The 19,958-nt window shown below is 37.8% G+C and overlaps 1 protein-coding gene across 1 annotated transcript in view; it reads left to right on the top strand.

Annotated features, from left to right (window-relative positions):
• pxdn (peroxidasin) overlaps positions 1-19,958 on the top strand; it is an 81,169-nt gene that overhangs the window by 23,962 nt on the left and 37,249 nt on the right. The window contains exons 2-7 of the mRNA XM_079852616.1: positions 7,080-7,151; positions 7,368-7,439; positions 11,018-11,089; positions 12,774-12,845; positions 16,364-16,435; positions 18,521-18,690. Of these exons, the coding sequence (XP_079708742.1) occupies positions 7,080-7,151; positions 7,368-7,439; positions 11,018-11,089; positions 12,774-12,845; positions 16,364-16,435; positions 18,521-18,690 (530 nt within the window). The remainder of the gene's footprint in view (positions 1-7,079; positions 7,152-7,367; positions 7,440-11,017; positions 11,090-12,773; positions 12,846-16,363; positions 16,436-18,520; positions 18,691-19,958) is intronic.

Consider the following 19,958-nt stretch of genomic DNA (forward strand, 5'->3'; position numbering starts at 1 on the left):
GCTATCTGCTGGATCGGATGTCTCGAGAGACAACACACCCTGATCCAACAGATCGCTCAAGCCTGCGATGGAGGTGCGAGAAAGAGCTAGCCTTTTCTCCAACTTCTCAGCAATCCCCACCACTGAAGCCTTCGCTTTGCCTCGGCAACAGCGGGGCCTGAATAGTAGGGCTGTCGCGATAACCGCAATATCGCAGTACCGCGCTACTGACAAGCCAACCGCAGAGGAATTCAAGTAACCGCAGCAACCGCGATATTCACGTGTTTTCTTTTTTCATAAGGCTATAACGTTACCCTTCTTGTTTTGAACTTCGTGCATGTGTATTGAATGTTAAATAAGTTAATAATGATAATAAGAGGTGGTGATCATGGTTTTATCATGGTGATTTGTACAGAGGCTTCGTGGATTTGCACTTAAGCCTAAACAGACAGTGAATGAGAGAGATCGACTAAGCACGTGCGATTACCTGCGTCTGTCTTTGAGGTCAAGTCATATTCGTGAAAAGGTTGCCGTGTCCAAGGAAAGTTAAATATTTGTCCTGTCATCATTTTAACGTTTAAAATAAAGGGTATTTACCATGAATGGCATCAGCGACAGCGCTGGTCAGCATCCACAGCGCGAGGAACTCGCGGTCGCGGGAAACAAAACTCAGTGAGTCACGCATTGAATCAATGCCATTTGTCTCTATTAAGTGAAGCTTCAGCGTTACCTATGCAACGCATTGCTGGTCAGCTGAGCCTTGAAAAGTGGAGCTCAAAGTTAAAAATAATTAACCTTGTTTCATTACTATCTTTTAATGAATCAATCAGCGTTTTTGAACGTGTTGTTGAATGAATGGTTTAATGACTCACTCAAAGACAGTCCGTTGCCGTAACAACTGCGCGCTGAGTGACAGGCTTTCAATGCGCAGATACGCTGTTTAGTTTCGGTTTATTGGTTACTGAAAATGTACTCGTTTTTGTGCATGCTGACCACATCGTAACACTTATTTATATAGCAACAAATAAATCAAAATAAATCAAAATAAATTAATAAATGCGGTAAAACCGCATATCGCGCTATTGAGCCACTCATAATTACCGCAAGGGAAAATCCTTCACCGCGACAGCCCTACTGAATAGGGACAAACGTGAACAGAGCTTCCTCGTTGTGAATTAATCACAATGGGTGCATTCAGAAACTTCATGCACTGAATGCTTATGCTCCTCTCCCAAGCAATAAACGCACAGGTCGTATGTGTCCTCAGGTGTCAAAAAACTGGGACACGGAGGTACATACTTCCAAAAAACGCTTGCTAGAATTTTCCATGATCATGTCTTCTCCACAAGCTAACAATACTAACAGCTGCTGAAGACAAAAAGCTTTTGACATGTGCTACAGTAGCCCTCGTATACTTTCAGGCTAATGACGTCACAGACTGTCGACAACTAAACAGATTGCAGTGTTTTCACACATGCTTCAGACACAGGATTTGCTGATGGCGTCCCCATAGCGTCCAACCAAGACACAGTGTAGAGTTCCCATTCGAAAGAGAATTAGTTGTTTGTTGGATGACTAATAAACCACGCTGACCCATATCTTTGTAAGGAATGGTATGAATCTGTTGAGTATGTTGTGCAGTGCACTAGATGACCTCAGTCTTTGTTTAGGGTGTTTCCTGAGGCATGATGGAGGTCTGCTGGAATCTGTGCAGCCATGTCTGAGCATGTCTCTGTGAGGGGGGCATCCCTCAACATAAGGGCTGTCAGGCAGGGCCATTTGTCTTCTAGCATTTCAGAAGATCAGACGATTCGGATAGAAGTGCAGTGAGAGAACATTTCGGAGTTTCAGGACTCCCAGGAAAATGTAAGCAAAAAAGCCTTGGCTTAGTGTCCTGATGGCAAGAAGAACATTTTCCAAAATCTCTTTCACTCACTTACTCATTTCATTTGGCAAAAGTGAGAAAACAACAAAGATTTTTATCTGTAATTTAGTGGTTTATAATTTCCTTATGTGACGATTAATCAGGGAGGTTTCCTGTTCATCTGTGATAGAGGACCAATTTACGATGTGTACATTGGAGGGAAGTCTCTTGCTTTATCTGGGCCAGACATGTGACCAGAATCAACCTATGGATTGATTATGTATAGTTGTCACTGCCTATTAAAGGGTTATGAAACCCCCTGTTTCAGCAGCAGTCAGTTCTTACCACAGTTTGTTTTTTTATATTGGGGACAATTTTGTAAGCTCACTGTAAATTATGCAAATACATACATATCTACTTGTCTATTTGTCACCACACATGTCTATTTGTCACAATTTAATAGTACGTTTTAATAATGTCTTCTGAAGAAAAGACACAAGCAAATGCTTTTAGAGTATACTTGACCATGCAGATTTGGGAAGAAGAACAAGGGTACAATAAATTGGTGAAAAACATACATTCTTCAGAGAAAGAGGCATTTAGCCTGTCTAGTTAATGTTCTTTAAACAGAAAGATTCATAAGAGTCTTAATTAGCAGGAGAAAAAAATAATGAAATAACTGGTCATTTCTTTTAAGGTCATTGAACTTTTAAACGCAAGTTTGTTTAACTATATAAGCTGTAAAGCTGTTGAGTTGTCAGTCTTTTCTGCCCCTGTGTTACTTTTGCCTAAATTTTAGCCCAAGTTCTAGCTTATAATAAAATTACGGTTGCCTGTGTTACTGTAAACAATCTCTGTGGGATTTTTATTTATCTCCCTTTTTGGGTCAGTATAGTAATAGTGGACATGAAAGCATATTGGGTCAAACATTTAACTTAACTCACTGCTGTGTGTGTTCATCAAAATTATCCAAATTGTGTTTTTAACCCAACATTTTTTTTTTACTAGTGTTTACTAGTTTATTTGATTCCAAATTATCAACTAATAAAACTGATTTAAATGATCAACTAATCATCATTTTGTCCTTGTGCGTTCTCCTGCACTAAACTCTTGTACACGTGAGGTAAGAATGAGTTTACCAGAAGTTATATTACTATATGTATCAACCATACTAGGGCTTTAGATTCTTCTTTAAATTAGATTCTTTAGATTTAGGTTTAGATTCTTCTCTAACATGCAAACCATATGTTTTTACCTGTAGAATTTCCATGAGGGTTTTCACGTCAATGTATAATGTCTAGGGAAATCAAGTCAAAGTCAGTAGATCCCAACTGTAAATAAGATGATGTTTGATGTTTATCCAAGAGGCTTTATCAGTTATCTGGTTGGTGAGGAATTCCCAGCATTTAAATTTATGCACACTGTGACCTCACAAGACCTCCTAATAGTTGGAATAACACACCTGCAGATGTGAATGGAGTCAAGTACTTAGGGTAGAAGTAGCTGTTCCAGCACAATGTAGGTGTCCTCCTTCACTCTTTCTTTGAATTGTGTTTCTCACCGATGTTGGTATAGCTAAATTCATAAGTTGGTTTGACTCACTCAGAATTCCAACTCCAAAAGCCGCCATCTGCTCCACACTGAGCCAAAATATGGAGTGACAAGTGACAAAGGAAGAACCCGATACTGGTTTGCTTTGCCAAGAAACAACCAGACAAGTATACACCGCCTGAATGACAGGCTGAGTGTTCATAATAGAATCTCAAACACAAAAAGAATAATAAATCATAGTTTGCAAACACACATAATTAGTTTGCACACATATATTGGGGACCCGTAATCTACGCACTGCCTCGGCAAATGCGAGATCCGAGGCACTAGATTCTTTATTTCAGTCTGCAGACCCGTAATCTATGTGTTGCCTCAGCAAATGCGAGATCCGATTCCAATAGATCAGTGGTCGGCAACAGGCGGCCCGCGCCTGCAGCCAGATTATTTTGATGGTGGCTGGTTCTGAAATAGATCTGTCATGACAGCAACAGTTACTCACAATCACTTCGTCTTTGGTTATTTTGCCCTCAAAATAGAAGTACGAGAACATTTTTGCAGCAATGTTTTATTTTGAGATGAATTGAGAGCTTTTAATTTGAAAAGTTCTGAAAGACATTCCATAGAGTCTGTGGATCGCTTGGTTGCAGATAACACACACCGGCTTTGCATTCACAAAACTACAGTAGGTAGGATGAACGAATAGATGTCTTTCCATTCTTCTTTGTATGCCCTATTTTCGCTGTCAACTTTCCTCTTTAGACTCTTTGATAGTGCCATTTTCTCTCACCAGCTATCTTAAATGTTAACATCACTCTGCACACGACATAATAGCGTACCTCCAGCACGCAAACAATAATAAAAAAAAAAAATGGAGTACGTAAGGATGCCAAGGAATATAGGAGTGTAAAAGTAGGCTATGTCAAATAATTATTACAATAAGTTAAGCTCCATTGTGTAACAAGCAAATTAAAATGATACACATTTATTAATCACAATATGGAAAGAGGAAACATAGTTCGTTAAGAGCATGACTCAAATATGCCATTGATGGACTTGTTGATGATTCAAGTTATTTTTATCCATTCCGCATCTCCCACATATGTGTGTTTTAGCAAGGCGGTCTGTATTGCAAGTTGGTGAATTAAGATACTTGCCAGGTTACGTGTCACTACTGCTTTATTCATTTATCCAGTGTAAAACTCGGACACCGCCACACAAATGTGACTTTTTGTTAATGACTGTCCTACTACAGGATTTAACACAGAGTAACAGCTCACTACCAGTTACAAAAGACACTAACAGTTGGTCAAAGGCAATACTAGTTGCATTTTTCATCAATTAATTTCTTAAATTATCCTTAGACTATGTTCTGGCCCGCCATCTAGTGGTGAATTTTTTTTTTTGGCCCGATGCCGAACTTGCTTGCCATTGCACTAGATTATTTCTTACAGTCTGCAGCCCCATAATCTACGTGTTGCCTCAGCAAACGCGAGATCCGAGCCACTTTCATAAGACTTTCTTTCCCTCAAGAAGAAAGCCAACAGGAGCGGACAATATCTTTCTTACACGTCAATAAATTTATGAATGGACACTGTCAGTCCCCTTTTACTAGAGCTAACGTGCGTGCTCTGTTCCCAAACAAACAACACATAAATTGCGTGTATCCCCACTCGTATTGTAGCGAAGTCAGGGAGACACACACTGATTTCACACGTGCTTTCTGACGCATTCACGCAGAGCGTTCCCACAGCATTAATTATCGACGCAGCGCGAGTTCCCCTGAAAGGTAACTTTTAGCTTTAATCACCAGCTTTTGGACCTGGTTATTGCTTGAAGTTCATTCTCTGTTCAGTATCTCATAGGGCATGTGTAAGTTGGTGCATGCCCTACTTACAGTTTGGTGGTTTTTGCAAGTCAAATCAATGATCTCTGCAACAGAAAAACACAGCCATCCTTTTATTGCCTGCAATGTTATCCTTTAGTTATTTGTTCTCATAATAAGGTAAATTACATCATGATGTCAGTGAAGATACTGAGCTCTAGTACCCTCCCCTACTACCATGCCTGTTTCAGTGTACTGATACCAAAGACACAAAACAATTGTCAATCAAGTACAGTTTCAGTTTTATTCAATTTAAATAGCACATTTCACTATACATATTGTTGCATAATTTACTGTTATTACTATGGTAAGTACATGTTACATATGTAACAAGGCCACTGTAAAATAAAGTGTTACTGCAAATTGTAATGGTCACTTGTTGATTTGTTTTTAAATAAAATATAATAGTTGGTGATTGTAAGTTTGGAGCCCATCCTGAGATTACTGGAGCGATCCAAGCAGTGGTCAGGGAAATATCTTTCACTTGCTGGCTTACAATATGACTGATATTAGATACAGAGCTGCAAATATAGGTGTAGGTGGGGGATAATGGAGATTGTTAGCGGTGGGTCAGCTGGATCTGACCAGGACATGAGCATATGAGGTAAAGTCAGAGAAAATAGTGATAATGTTAGTCTTAGTCTCTAATTATAGTTCACAAACTGTGTTATATCCTGAGAATAATAGTTGAGATTCCAGCAGACCTAACAATACAGCACAGTTGAGCGCATATCTATAAAAAGTTAGTTATATGGCTGGCTAGACCGATATGTCTAGACTTTAGCCGAGAGAGTGTATTCAGAATCTCAGGGGCCATAAAGGAAAGGGATAGAGGAAGAGGAAGAGATTGAATATATTTTCAACCTTACTTCTAACATGTGTTGGGAATAATTTAAATACAAAAGTCTTTGTTACATTTAAGGGGGAGTTATTGGGGTTCTGAGGAATCAGTACTTTAAATCAGAGCATTTAAATGCAAGTATCAGCATTTTATAATTAAATTAAATTAAATTATTTATAATTGATAATTAAGTAAGTAACAGGCCACCAAAGTAGCTGTGAAACTAGATATTCTGACACTGTTTATGTCCTCTGGACATGGTAAGAACTCTTGACTCCTGCATCTCGAATTTACAAATGCTTGAACCTATTCATTATTTGCATGCCACTATGATAACATGCTTTATAGGGACACTGACAAAGTGGCTTTAAATTGACATCTAGAGACATTATATTAAAAGAACATCTTGAAATGGTTGGTCTTATTAACATCTCGTTTTTATCAGAATTTGCAGAAGGACAGAAGTCATCAAGGCTTTAAATGTCCTAAATGTACTCTTAGAAAGCAGTGAAATTACATCTATTGTCAAGGACATAGAGCTGCATGTCATAAAAGTGTAAGCTAGTTCCTTGTAATATCAGCTGTACCTTGTAATATCAGCTGAAAGATGCATATATAAGCAATACATTAAAGGGCCTGAGACAGAGCCTTGTGGCACTCCACACTTCTTAGGTCGGAGTTTGATGATGTATAATGTTATGGGTAGCACTGAAATTTTAATTTGTATTCAAAACCACAACAGCAGATATATATTTTCTGCTATTCTCTGTTTTTCAAGAGGTGTTTTAAATTAAGCCTGTTAATGATTGTCACTAAAGTTATGTAATATTCTAAAAAAATGGGATTTACTTAATAGCCTACATGACAACGCTGTGTGCATAAAATACCATTGCAAATGCAATAACATACACTTCTTTTTTTTTTTTTTTTTTAATCTAAAAGTGTTTATTTGTTGTTTCCAGAGATTTGAGATTCAACAAAATCAAGGATTTACAGCCAGGCTCCTTTAGGCGGTTGAAGAATCTCAATACACTGTAAGTGTCCATGTTTTCTAAAGTCTTGCCACCTTGTAAAACTTACTCTATGATATGATTGCTGTTTTTGTTATTGGCATTAACTTGCTTTTTTGGTTTCATGAAACCAAACTAAACAGAACTAAACATTTTGGATCATGTACATTTGTTTGACACATGTATTATGCATGCCCATCTGTTTTAATGTCTTATTCATTTCTTTCCTCTTTCTTTAAGACTTTTAAATAATAACCACATCAGACGAATCCCAAGAGGAGCCTTTGAAGATTTGGAAAACCTCAAATATCTGTGAGTTTATCTTTAATTCTGATTTGACTTCTTATGGAACAGATTTGGTTATAGATTCTATAAAAAGTATAGCTTGAAAGTGTGGAATGAGTGATACTTTATGCATAATAGTGTGCCAGAGTTGAAGCAATATTGACTCTTACGTACTGTTGATTTGAACAGTTTATATTGACTCTAAGTACAGTTGACTCTTTAACCACTGACTGAAGGCACATCATAAAGTTTCTTATGGAACAGATTTGGTTATAGATTCTATAAAAAGTATAGATTGAAAGTGTGGAATGAGTGATACTTTATGCATAATAGTGTGCCAGAGTTGAAGCAGTAAAGTAATATTGACTCTTAAGTACTGTTGATTTGAACAGTTTATATTGACTCTAAGTACAGTTGACTCTTTAACCACTGACTGAAGGCACATCATAAAGTTTAAATGTACATTATTGTAGGTGTTGTATGATAAATCTTCCCTCTTCACCAGTTTTACACAGTAAAGAGTTGAGGTCATGGAATGAAGCTCTCACACATATGGGGAATGTAACTGTCTGCACTGTGAAATTATCTGTCTGACGGCCCTGACCCAAAAGTGCAGAGATCAGACGGAGATGGAATAATTGCTCTCTGCTTAGGCGTTGCACAGTTCCTGTCTTTGTTCGTCAAAGGGCAATTCGAGAATCTCAAACTTTATTTGTGGTGAGAGCAGCCTGTGTTTATATTTAAATAGTCACTTGTTTGAAATGTTTCACACCTGGTTTTGCCTAGATAACATCTAAATTCAGCTGGTCAGATAATACAAAAAGAGTAAAGTCCTTGTAGGTGAATCTCATCAAACCTCTCAAGAAAATGCTAGGCTCATATTTCACCCCAAAATTAAAGTAAAGTAAATAAATATATAACTTATATTTTCCTTAAGAAAATGAAGTTTGTTTTAGAACCACCAAGATTTCAATTTGGCATTGACATTATTTTTTAGTTGTCACATCCATCCCCTCCCCTACATCTTATAACTGTAATGCGAAACAAGTTTTTAAATCAAAAAGAATTTAAGACTATTGGCATATCACCAATAGCATGAAAAATCCAGTATAACAAACCGATAGTTATTAATTAACTGTGTGGCACTGAGTTGTATAATGTCTTTCTATTTATTAGAAATATGTAACTAAGAAATATGAAATGTTCTATAATAATAAGTCAAATATGAGTTGATGTTGTTAATAAGAAATATTTGATGGCAAATATAACCTCTGAAGCTTGCCACGTTGTCTTATTTGTATTTTTTTTATTTTTTTTATCTTACTTTGTGCCTCTCTTCACTGCAAAACATGCTTTTCTTACTTAGTATTTTTGTCTTGTTTCCATTCCAAATATCTAAAAATTCTTAAATCAAGATGCATTTACTAAAGTAGTAAAAGGCCATAAGATATTATGTCTTGTTTTCTGGGGAAATAAATCAAAACTAAGTGAGTTATTGCTTAAAAAAATTATTTAAAATCAAAATTATCTGCAGTATGGGGTAAGAAAAATTATCTTAATTCAAACAGAAACAAGATCATTTTTCTTACCCCATTGGCAGATAATTTTGCTTTTTTTAAGCAACAACTCACTTAATTTTTTTTTTTTTTTTACTTTTATGGCAAATGGATCTTGATTTACATTTTTTAGTAAGTAAGTAAAGCATTTTTTGCAGTGTTATAATGTTGGTCTGTTGCATGTTAAATTAATCCAATCCATGTTCAATGAAAATTATTTGATGATGCAGCAATAAACTACCATGGGCCCTATTTTAACGATCTAAGCGCATGGTCTAAAGCGCAGGGCGCAAGTTCACTTAGGGCATCTGAATCCACTTTTGCTAGTTTAACGACGGGAAAAATGGTCGGCGCATGGTCTAAAAGGGTTGTCTCTATTCTCTTAATGAGTAATGGGTGTGTTTTGGGCGTAACGTGCAATAAACCAATCAGAGTCTCATCTCCTATTCCCTTTAAATGCCAGTTGCGCTCGCGCCATGGTGGATTCGCTATTTACATGACGGAATTTGATAGTGGAAAGACAGAACGCGTCTCCAGAGCGCAAATGGATCTGCTCGTGCGCGAGGTAAAAGTGCGCAAGCAGACCATCTACGGGACAAGCTGGATTCCACCCTATCTTTATGTAGGCTACACAATAATAATCTTTTACATTGTAATCATTTTATTTTAAATATTTGGCATGTTTGTGTGCTGCTGTGCATCCCTGTGTGTGTAATAAGCAGAGTGTACGCGTGTTGTGGACCCGCCTATAGGCGCACATTACTAACGCGCTCATTAAATAACAACAAAAAAACTGCGCCATTGACTTTAGACCAGGTTTCAGTCGGTCAATTTTCAGTCGCAGTCTATTTCTGTTGCCTCAAAATAGCAATGCGCCAACAATCCACCAGAACACACCTCATTTTCAGACCAGCAGCCCATGGGCGCACAAATGGACACAAATGCATTTGCTATTTAAACAACATGGTGCAGGGTGTGAAAATGATAACTGCGTCGGGCTGAAACTAGCAAAAAACACTAGTGCCGCGCTTGGCGCTGCATTGCGCCGGGTGTAAGATAGGGCCCTAAACCTTAAAAGGATAGTTCACTCAAAAATGAAAATTGTGTCATCACTTACTCAACCTCGTGTTGTTCTAAACCTGTGTGAGTTTCTTTCTTCTGCTGAACACAAAAGAAGATATTTTGAAGAATGTCAGTAACCAGACAGTTGATGGACCCCATTGACTTCCATAGTGGGGAAAAAAAATTCCTATGGAAGTCAATGGGGTCCATCAACTGTCTGGTTAAATCAGTCTGATCAAAACAGTAATCTATTTTAATGGAAAAAGTTCAAATAAGTGATCAAGTTACAAAATATAAGGAATCAGTCGGTAGTTGTTTGTTAAAATCGTTGTCGTATTGGCCAAATATTGGTGCATCCCTAATTTTTACTAATGACCCCATTATAGCAATAATATTCAGCTGGCATAATTGCAGATTCTTAAACAACTTGAACAGCTCTCATAATTCTCATAACTTAGGTTTGATCACGTTTTGCACTGTTTAATACTAAAGAGTGTTGCTAAAGTGTTGCTTATATATAAAAATCTTGCATATGTGTATGGAATATATACATGTGTATGTATATATGCTGCAGCACATATTCTCTTAGTATTATCATTGTAAAGCTGCTTTGGAACAATCTACATTGTTTATAAATGAAGATGACTTGACTTGACTTGACATATACTTCCTGTGGGATGGTATCATCGTCCTCAAGGTCAGTGGATCATGTGGTTTATGTGAATGAGCCCTCGTTCTCAACAGCCCTCTATCCCTAGACAGGGAAACCACAAACATGAGTTCCTGTTTCCCACAGGCCCCTTCTGTGTTACCAATATGCATTCAATATGCATCAGTCTTCTGTTATTTTTATTCTTCTATTATTCCCTCATAATATGATATGACAAGTTTATTTTGACCTGTTTTCTTTTTTCTGTGAGTGCATGTGTTTGTGTGTGTTTGACATTCAACCCTAACCCTTGTGATATCCCTGAATATTTCTTCCAGCTATTTGTACAAGAATGAAATTCAGGCGATCGACCGAGAAGCTTTTAAGGGGCTCGTCTCTCTAGAACAACTGTAAGTGACCCTCTGCCCTGTCTAAGTTTCCTTTCCATGTTAATTCTGGCTATAGTAACCAAAATGTTTGGAATAGTTCTCCCAAAATGAAAATTGTCATCTCTTGAATAAAAACAATTTATGTTCCTCACAAAAAGCTATTGTATCGCTTAAGAAGACTTGGGGAAAAAAAATTGTATGGACACTATAATGATATTTTTATGGTGAAAAATGCAATATAAGTCCCAACTTATAGTAATTGCATTGAAAATAACAACAGTCAAAATTGATCTTTTTGTATTCCACAAAAGAAAGAAAGTCATATAGGATTGGTGTGTAAATTATTGCAGAAGTTTTTATATTTGGCTGAACTATTCTTTTAAAGGTATGGTGAAAATTGATCCGTGTTTTACACAAAAAGATATTTGATAAAGCACAATGCCAAACTGGGGAGTGTAAATCCTAAAACAACATAACATTTACATTTAGATTTTACAGAGAACCTTCCCTTGGGATTAATAGCTCATATTTTCTTGTATTGTTCCACTTTTTTTGTTATTTAGTGATATCTTCTAATATGTCAGGTTTTGATAACATCATAAACTTCTCACTTGCAGCTGGCTAGAATGCAGATACTGACGTTAAATATATATATATATATATATATATATATATATATATATATATATATATATATATATATATATATATATGCCAGGAAAACATAAGCACACTTTACAATCACTTAAAGTATTTCTTATTACTCTCCATTACCTTTTGTTTCTGATATTGTTATCTTCATTTAAACCCACAGCATATTAGACTTGTAGCAAGAGCTATTTATGATGTCACAGAGTTGGAATTTTGTTATCACCTCGTTCATATTGTTCAAATCAACATGAAATGAAACTAAATTGTGTTTGCTTTGCCAATATATGTCCCTGGTCTTATTGTGCCTGATTGAGCGGTGTACATTATTTTAAAGGTGTCATATGATGCTTTATGTTTTCTTTTTCCTTTAGAGTGTAATTTAGCTATTTTTCCATGTATAAGATCTGCAAAGTTAGAAAGCTCATAGTTCCCCACAAAAGGGATTTATTCTATATAACAGAGCTGCAGACATTTATCTGTTTGTGTTTACAATTGCTTTAGAAGCCTTGGAAGCTGAAGCTCACGATTATGGTGAGAGTCGTTACATTTCTGACACGTGTTGAGGTGTTTGGCCAATCAGAGCGCACTGGGTCAGCTGGCCAATCAGAGCACTCTGGAGTTTTTGGAAGGAGGGGCTTTGTAGAAATCAGAGCGTTTCAGACAGACTGGGAATAGAGGTGCTGCAATAATGTACAGTATGTGAAAAATAATGTGTTTTCTGAACATTAAAACATGTTAATCTATTCTAGTACACCCAATAAACAAAATAATGACCTTATAAAATAGCATCATATGACCCCTTTAAAGAAAATTAAATAATGGTCTCCATTCTGGAATGGTGCACAATACATTTTCAATGATAAAATCAAGTTCTGTCCTATTATTAATTTTATCTTGGTAAAAATACACAAGATTATGGAAGGTTCTGTGTTAACAGACATTAGGCACAAAACATGTTCAAAATGAAGTCAAAAATCTGTGGAAAAGCACTGATAGAGTGTTTGATCTAGATACCATGTTTGTGGGAAGTAAAACATATGAATCTCTCTCACAGATACCTGCACTTCAACAACATTGAGTCATTGGAGCCCGAGTCTTTCTCTCATCTACCCAAGCTTGAGCGGCTGTGAGTTTTGCATGCATCTCAAACCTCAAATCATCACTCATGTTTATCATGTTTAGTCATGATAACACATCCCTTTTTAAAACGAGATCAAAAAAGATAAGCTTTGTAGGCAGACGTGTCTATGTTATCGTTATTTTTTTTTTTTTTTTTGCAATCAAAGGAACACTTTAACCTTGTAAAGCCTGACAAATGAAATATTTAAACTTTTGGGGGCGTGTCCTCATAGCGTCAGCAACTAATGTGGCGTCACGTTCCTTTCTCAGGGAACCGGGCTTACATGTGTAATCCTAGACGTTTTCAACAAAGTTTTGATAATGTTGATCATTGTGCTTATCAAATATGATACTGTAGGCTTTACTGTAGGGTTAAATAAACTTCCATTTTAGATATTTATGTGGATCTAACACAATACTAGTAATAATAATAAATTAAGTAGTGACAAAATGTTCAGAAATGTTGTCATTTTAGTTCATCATGGTGATTGACCAATTCAGTACTGGAGCTTGTAAGCCAGAATCTACTGGGTGGTGAAGAAGTGAACATGAATATAATCTGCATCTGGATGGTGATTAATGAACCTAACCCTCCTGTTATTTATATTATATTTATAGTAGTTGTGAACAGTAATGTCATCCCTGGGAAAGTAACCCCGTCTGTCCTGGTATAAAGCAAGATCGTTCCTGTGGACCTTCATCTTTGCATCTCTATTCCACAGAGCATATACATTACCAGTCAAAAGTTTGTGATAATTAAGATTTAAAAAAAAAAAATTCTTATGCTCACCAAGACTGCATTTAAAAATACATTATAACATTGTAATGTTATTACTATTTAAAATAACTGTTTTCCATTTGGATATATTTTAAATTGTAATTTATTCCTGTGATGCAAAGCTGAATTTTTAGCTCATTACTCCAGTCTTCACTCTCACATGATCCTTCAGAAATCATTCTAATATGCTGATTCGATGCTCAAGAAACCTTTCTGATTACTATCAGTTGAAAACATATTTTTGTGGAAACCATGATACGCTACCATTCAAAAGTTACTTCAGCAAGGGCGCATTAAATTGATCAAAAGTGACAGTAAAGACATCATAATGTTACAAAAGATATCTACTTAAAATGAACACTGTTCTTTTGAACTTTTTATTCATTAAAGAATCCTGAAAAAATGAGTTTACAGTTTAGTTCTCAAAAATTGAAATAAGAAAAATACTTTTAATATACTAGATCACGCTCATGCAAAACTCACAATGATAAGGTGTGTTGGGTATTTTTTAGTACATTGATATACATTATACAGAATACTAGGGTATTCTGAGTGGTTGCTAGGTACTTATTGTAGTTATTTACTATCAAAATACTCAAAAGACCCACCTTCAAGTCTCAATGATATTCTGGCCTTCAGATATCTGGTCCCTCCTTAAATTTAACGATTTGGTACTACTTCAGTTTACGGTACTTCAGTTGCTCCCCATCCCAGTCCTTCTGCTATGCACAAGGCCGCTTCAGCAAGCACTAAGGGCGACATGGGGACAACAATGGGAGTGTTTCCACTGGGTCAATCCCCACGGGCCTCTCATTCCTCATCATGCTGGTTGTGCCGAGTGGAGTGTCTAGATAAGTTAGGGGTTCGTTTTGTGGCAAACCCAATTTTTCATTCGGGGCTCCAGATGAGGGTGAATTATCGATTGTAGCATCAGAGGGCGGGCTTATGTCTTCCAATACTAAGGACTCTGCTGGGCTCCAAACCTTTGGGTGTAGTAGCTCAGTCTGAGTCCTCCGCAGACTTGGCAGCCATGCTTGCCCGGGCCGAGAGGCATCATGCTGGAGTGGAATCCTCTGCCCTGTCCCGAACATTTGTGGCTGGATTACTGGTATCTGGGCTCAGAAGAGCTAGACTCGAAGCGAATGGCCTCTTGGGCCTTTCTTCACGGAAGTGCATGAAGAGCTGACAAAGTCGTGGAAAGCACCTTTTACTGCCAGGCCCTGCTATGCCAGCTCTTCCACCCTCACAACCCTCAACAGTGGGGCAGCTGGGGGTATACGGAGGTCCCACAGGTGGAGCATGCAATTGCGGTGTGTTTATGCCCGTAAAAAAACGCATCCACCTGGTCTCCCTCACAAACTTTCTCACTTTGTCTCTGACAGCGAAAGCGTACAGTGCTGCTGGACAGGCTGCCTCTGCTCTGCATGCTATGGCCATCCTGCAGGTCCATCAGGCCAAGGCACTAAAAGAGCTTCAAGAGGGTATTTCTGAGCCGGTATTGATGCAGGAACTGCGTTCGGCAACTGACTTCACCCTATGGTCATGGCTGGGGCTGTCAGCCAGGTGATGTCCTCCATGGTGGTCCAGGAACTCCATCTTCTGGCTCATCCTTGCTGAAATGAATGACGGCGACAAGGTTCACTTTCTTGATGCCCCCATCTCGCCCCCATCTTTCGAGGACTTTGCCCAGCAGTTCTCGGCAGTTAAGAAGCAAACGGAGGCCAATAGCATCTTGCCTAAGTGAGATTCCCCCTACAGGCCACTGAGGTCCCGCACCCCATCTGCTCATCACCAAGGGCCTCTAACTGTGGCAGCCACACCAGCTACTCCACAGTCCGAACCCACAGCCTGGGCGCAGCGTCGAGCCACCCGCAGGAAAGCAAAGCCACCTGTCCTTCAGGTGAGCACCAAGAACTTGAAGAAGGCTTCAAAGTGTCCCATTTCGGCCGTTGATTGGGATGGACAACACGGTGATAGTAGCCTCTATAAACCGCCAAGACTGTTTGCGCTCATGTCGCAACTCGCACGCCATCTCCTCCTTTGGAGTCAGCAGCGACGGAAGGGCCACTCACATCCCATGCAAACTCAATCGCGCAGGACCTACCACTGAGACTTCTTTTCATGTGGTGATTCCTGGTCTGTAAGATGGAGGGAATAAGACATTGTTTCCCTCCTACCACAACACTGAACTACCTGCTGAAATGACCTCAGCACAAACCTGACGGTAGACGCATACCATCTCCTTTTATACCCGTATGTCAGGGGGAGTGGCATATGAAAATTTCACTCGCCAATTCTCATTGGCCTTTTCTCAAAATGCCAGAGGTTTTTGCGACCTCTAGTGTCAGTACAAATCGAGACAACGTCATGTCCCTCCAGCAGTTAAGAAGGTTACAATAGGTATGCTACAAATGTCAGGGCCATAAAAACTGATGCATCACAAAAAAAAATGTAAACATTTTTTTGAATATTTTTTTATTTTGGTTTAGCTTTCATGATCCCCCCCAAAAGAATTTGTCGGATCACCTACAAAACAAATATCACATTTTCCTCAAAAAACAACAACAACAACAACAACAACAACAACAACAACAACAACAACAATTGGAGTAGATGTCAAAGTTTAAACAAATGACTTATTTTATGGCATGTGTTGTGTTTTTCCTGTCCTGGTCACAGATTATATATGCCTGATTTGTGAATACACCCATTTGAATCTGTGTGCTTCTCATTGATATCTACTGCAGGTTTCTTCACAACAACAGAATTACTCATCTTGCTTTAGGAACCTTCTCCCACCTGCAGTCCATGAAGAGACTGTGAGTATTACTCAAGCTGACTTTATTTATGGATGGGTAAAGCATTAGGTTGCTCAGAGACTGTCTCTTTATTTGGTTATCAATTAGATCTTGAAAAACTCAAAGTTGGTTGTGTTCAACTTTAGCCACCAAAAATAAATAAATGAGACATAGTGCTGAGAGTATTTTAAATGGTTTGTAATCAAAACATTTAGTACAGTGTAATATTTGTAGCATTGAGATCCTATTATATTTTTATTAATATTTTGAAATTAATATCATATTTTTTTCTGTTTTCATTTTAAATTTAAAGTATTAGTATTTTTGTGTTGTCATTTTTTATTCGTTTTTTAAATGTCTATACAGTTTATAGAAAAATTATTTCAGTTTTATATTGGTTTGTTTGTACATCAAGTTAAACTAAATAAAAATGAGAAATGCTGCCTTGGCAACTAGATGAAATATAATAATTTAAGTTTTGTTAGTTAATTTTGTTTCAGTTAACATTTATTTTATTACAAGTAATAAAAATTTTCCTATGGTTTTAGGCTTACTTAACTCTAGTAATAACCTTGACTTAAAGGAACACTCCACCGTTTTTTCATATTAAACTATGTTATTCCCTTAACTAAGACGAGTTGATACATATCTCTCTCGTCTCAGTGCGTGCACTCAATCGCTCTGGCGCGCGGCGACACTTTGATAGCACTTAGCATAGCCCAGTTCATTCATTAGGGACCAAAAAGAGATGAAGCTAGAAGCGACCAAACACCTCCACGTTTTCCCTATTTAAATACAGTTACACGAGTAGTTACACGACCAAGTATGGTGACACAAAATAAAACGTGGCGCTTTTCTAAGCGGGTAAAAAGGATAACTATAATGTATGGCGGAATAGCACTTGGGACTCGGGAGCACTTCGACTCGGCGCAGTAAAAAGTCACGTTGGCTCTAATGACAGAAGTGAGAGGGAGAGGATTTTTCAGGCATGACTTTTTACTGTGTGAGTCGAAGTGCTCCCGAGTCCCAAGTGCTATTCCGCCATACATTATAGTTATCCTTTTTACCCGCTTAGAAAAGCGCCAAGTTTTATTTTGTGTCACCATACTTGGTCGTGTAACTACTCGTGTAACTGTATTTAAATAGGGAAAACATGGAGGTGTTTGGTCACTTCTAGCTTCATCTCTGTTTGGTCCCTAATGGATGAACTGGGCTAAGCTAAGTGCTATCAAAGTGTCGCCGCGCGCCAGATCGATTGAGTGCACGCACTGAGACGAGAGAGATATGTATCAACTCGTCTTAGTTAAGGGAATAACATAGTTTAATATGAAAAAACGGTGGAGTGTTCCTTTAAGGCCTGTACACACCAGGAACAATAACTATTAGCGTCCACACCAGCGCATGATATTGTTCTGCTTATTCTAAGCACATGCTGCAGTTTTGTCGTTTGCCGCTTTAAATGATCGAGCTCTGAAAACAGGATGGATTCTGATTGGCTGTCAATGTTTTTATTGTTCATCAGCCGGAAAAAATCTTTTGGAAAGGGATTCCAACAATGCTATTCTTTAATATTGAGAACTATTTTAGAACTATATCTTTATCGTTATAGTTATCGTCCTTGGTGTGAACAGGCCTTTAGTGTCATAACTTTAGATGAGGATGTTAAAAAGTCATTTTTGAATGTCTTTTAAGAGGAAGTTGTTTATAATTTTAGGCGTTTAAATGTTTTGATGAACTAAATAACTTAAAATCTATTAAAGATCAGTGCAAATTTAGCTGATTTTGGATTGGTGTTCTAAAAAGCTTTTTATCAACTGATCTAGATAGTAAATCTTGTTCTGCAAAACCAGGGTTAACATTTGAGGTACACTTACTGCAGGATTTACAAAAGTGTATTGAGTGTTGCATTTGAATCTTGTAAGACTTTTCACAGAATGAGGGTTACCATCTTGACTCAAACACACCAACTTAGCTACAAATATATCAATGTTGTTTTCCGATTTGCTACAAGTGTAAATTAATGCTTCACAAAAAAATGTAAACTGTTTTATTTTCACCAAAGAATTGCCTTAATTTTATATAAATTTTGTGTTTGTGGGTGTTTAGGCGCCTCGACTCAAACACGCTGCACTGTGACTGTGAACTGCTGTGGTTGGCCGATCTGTTGAAGCAGTACGCAGAGTCTGGGAACGCTCAAGCCGCAGCTACTTGCGACTATCCAAGCCGTTTGCAGGGACGCTCGGTCGCCACTCTCACTGCAGAGGAGCTCAACTGTGGTGAGGCCATTCACGCACATAAACACACTTCACAAGCCAATGTGCACGTTCTGTTCAAATCAAAATGATCAACAGGCAGTAAATTGTTGCATTATTTACAGCATCTTCCCCCATTCACCACATCCACATTATTCTACTCCATGGGACCCACTGCATGTCTTTGAACATGTTAGTCATCATAATAAAAAACAGATGCTGATCTGGTTTTGTGAGCTGGATTATGGAGTGATTTCCCAGATGTATCATTGTTCACATGCTACGCCACCTCCTCGTCAAATGTTTGAGGGAGTGAAGGGTCAAGCGTAACTTTTCATTTCAACCATCTGTGAAACAAATACAGGTCATCTCAACTGGGCTTTTGTGAGATCAAAATTGTCGACTGGGAAAAAGCCAGCTCAGATTCAAATATTGGGCTAATTACCAGTTCAGTGTTCACTGAAAAAAAAAGCAAAAAAACAAAACTTGTTCAATGTATGGTAGAAAAGGAAATAAGGCAACAGTGGGTGCCTGAAATTCATAGTACATTTTTTTAACAATGTTGCAGGCATTTTTTTATTTTTTATTTCTGTTAAAGTTAATATATTTAATTTTTACTTAAATATTATATATATATATATATATATATATATATATATATATATATATATATATATATATATATATATATATAATAGTTATTTTCAGTTGTTTTCAGGTTTTTCAGGTAGGTCTAACAGTAATTTTCAGGTAAATATCTGTTTCAGAGTGGATTTGACAATGTTTTTTTGCAAATAAATTAATAAAATGCTCATTAGGCATTTTCTCAGAGCCGAGTTTCTCTCAAACACAAGTACTTGTCTCCCATTTACAAGCTCTGGGATTCTTAAGAAATCTCAAAAAGAGCTCGCTGGTCAGCAGATTTTATTTCTCGGTTTAGAGATGGATTCAGTGCAGGAGACAGCTATGTTGTCAGCACAGAGGGCAGCGGATTTTCACAGCTGTCTGTTTCTGCTGGGCAGGCCAATGCATTTCATAACAGTTTTGCAACTGCTGGGGCTTATGGCCTTATGATAGCAGTCGTTTGGCTGGGTCTCCTCTTCATGCGTGCGTTCCAGCACTGGGCACTAAGCAGTGGGCTGGACGCTATACGCCATTTAAACAGACGGGTGACGATAAAGACATTGTGCGTTCAAGCTCTGATCTCCTGGGGATACCCGGATCTGTTGACAGAGGGAATTCCCCTGGGCGGGGTTTTGTCATGTGAAGTATTGACGATAGATGCATTACAA

The sequence above is a fragment of the Squalius cephalus genome, assembly GCF_949319135.1.
Source record: "Squalius cephalus genome assembly, chromosome: 20".
In the NCBI taxonomy this organism is placed as follows: domain Eukaryota; kingdom Metazoa; phylum Chordata; class Actinopteri; order Cypriniformes; family Leuciscidae; genus Squalius; species Squalius cephalus.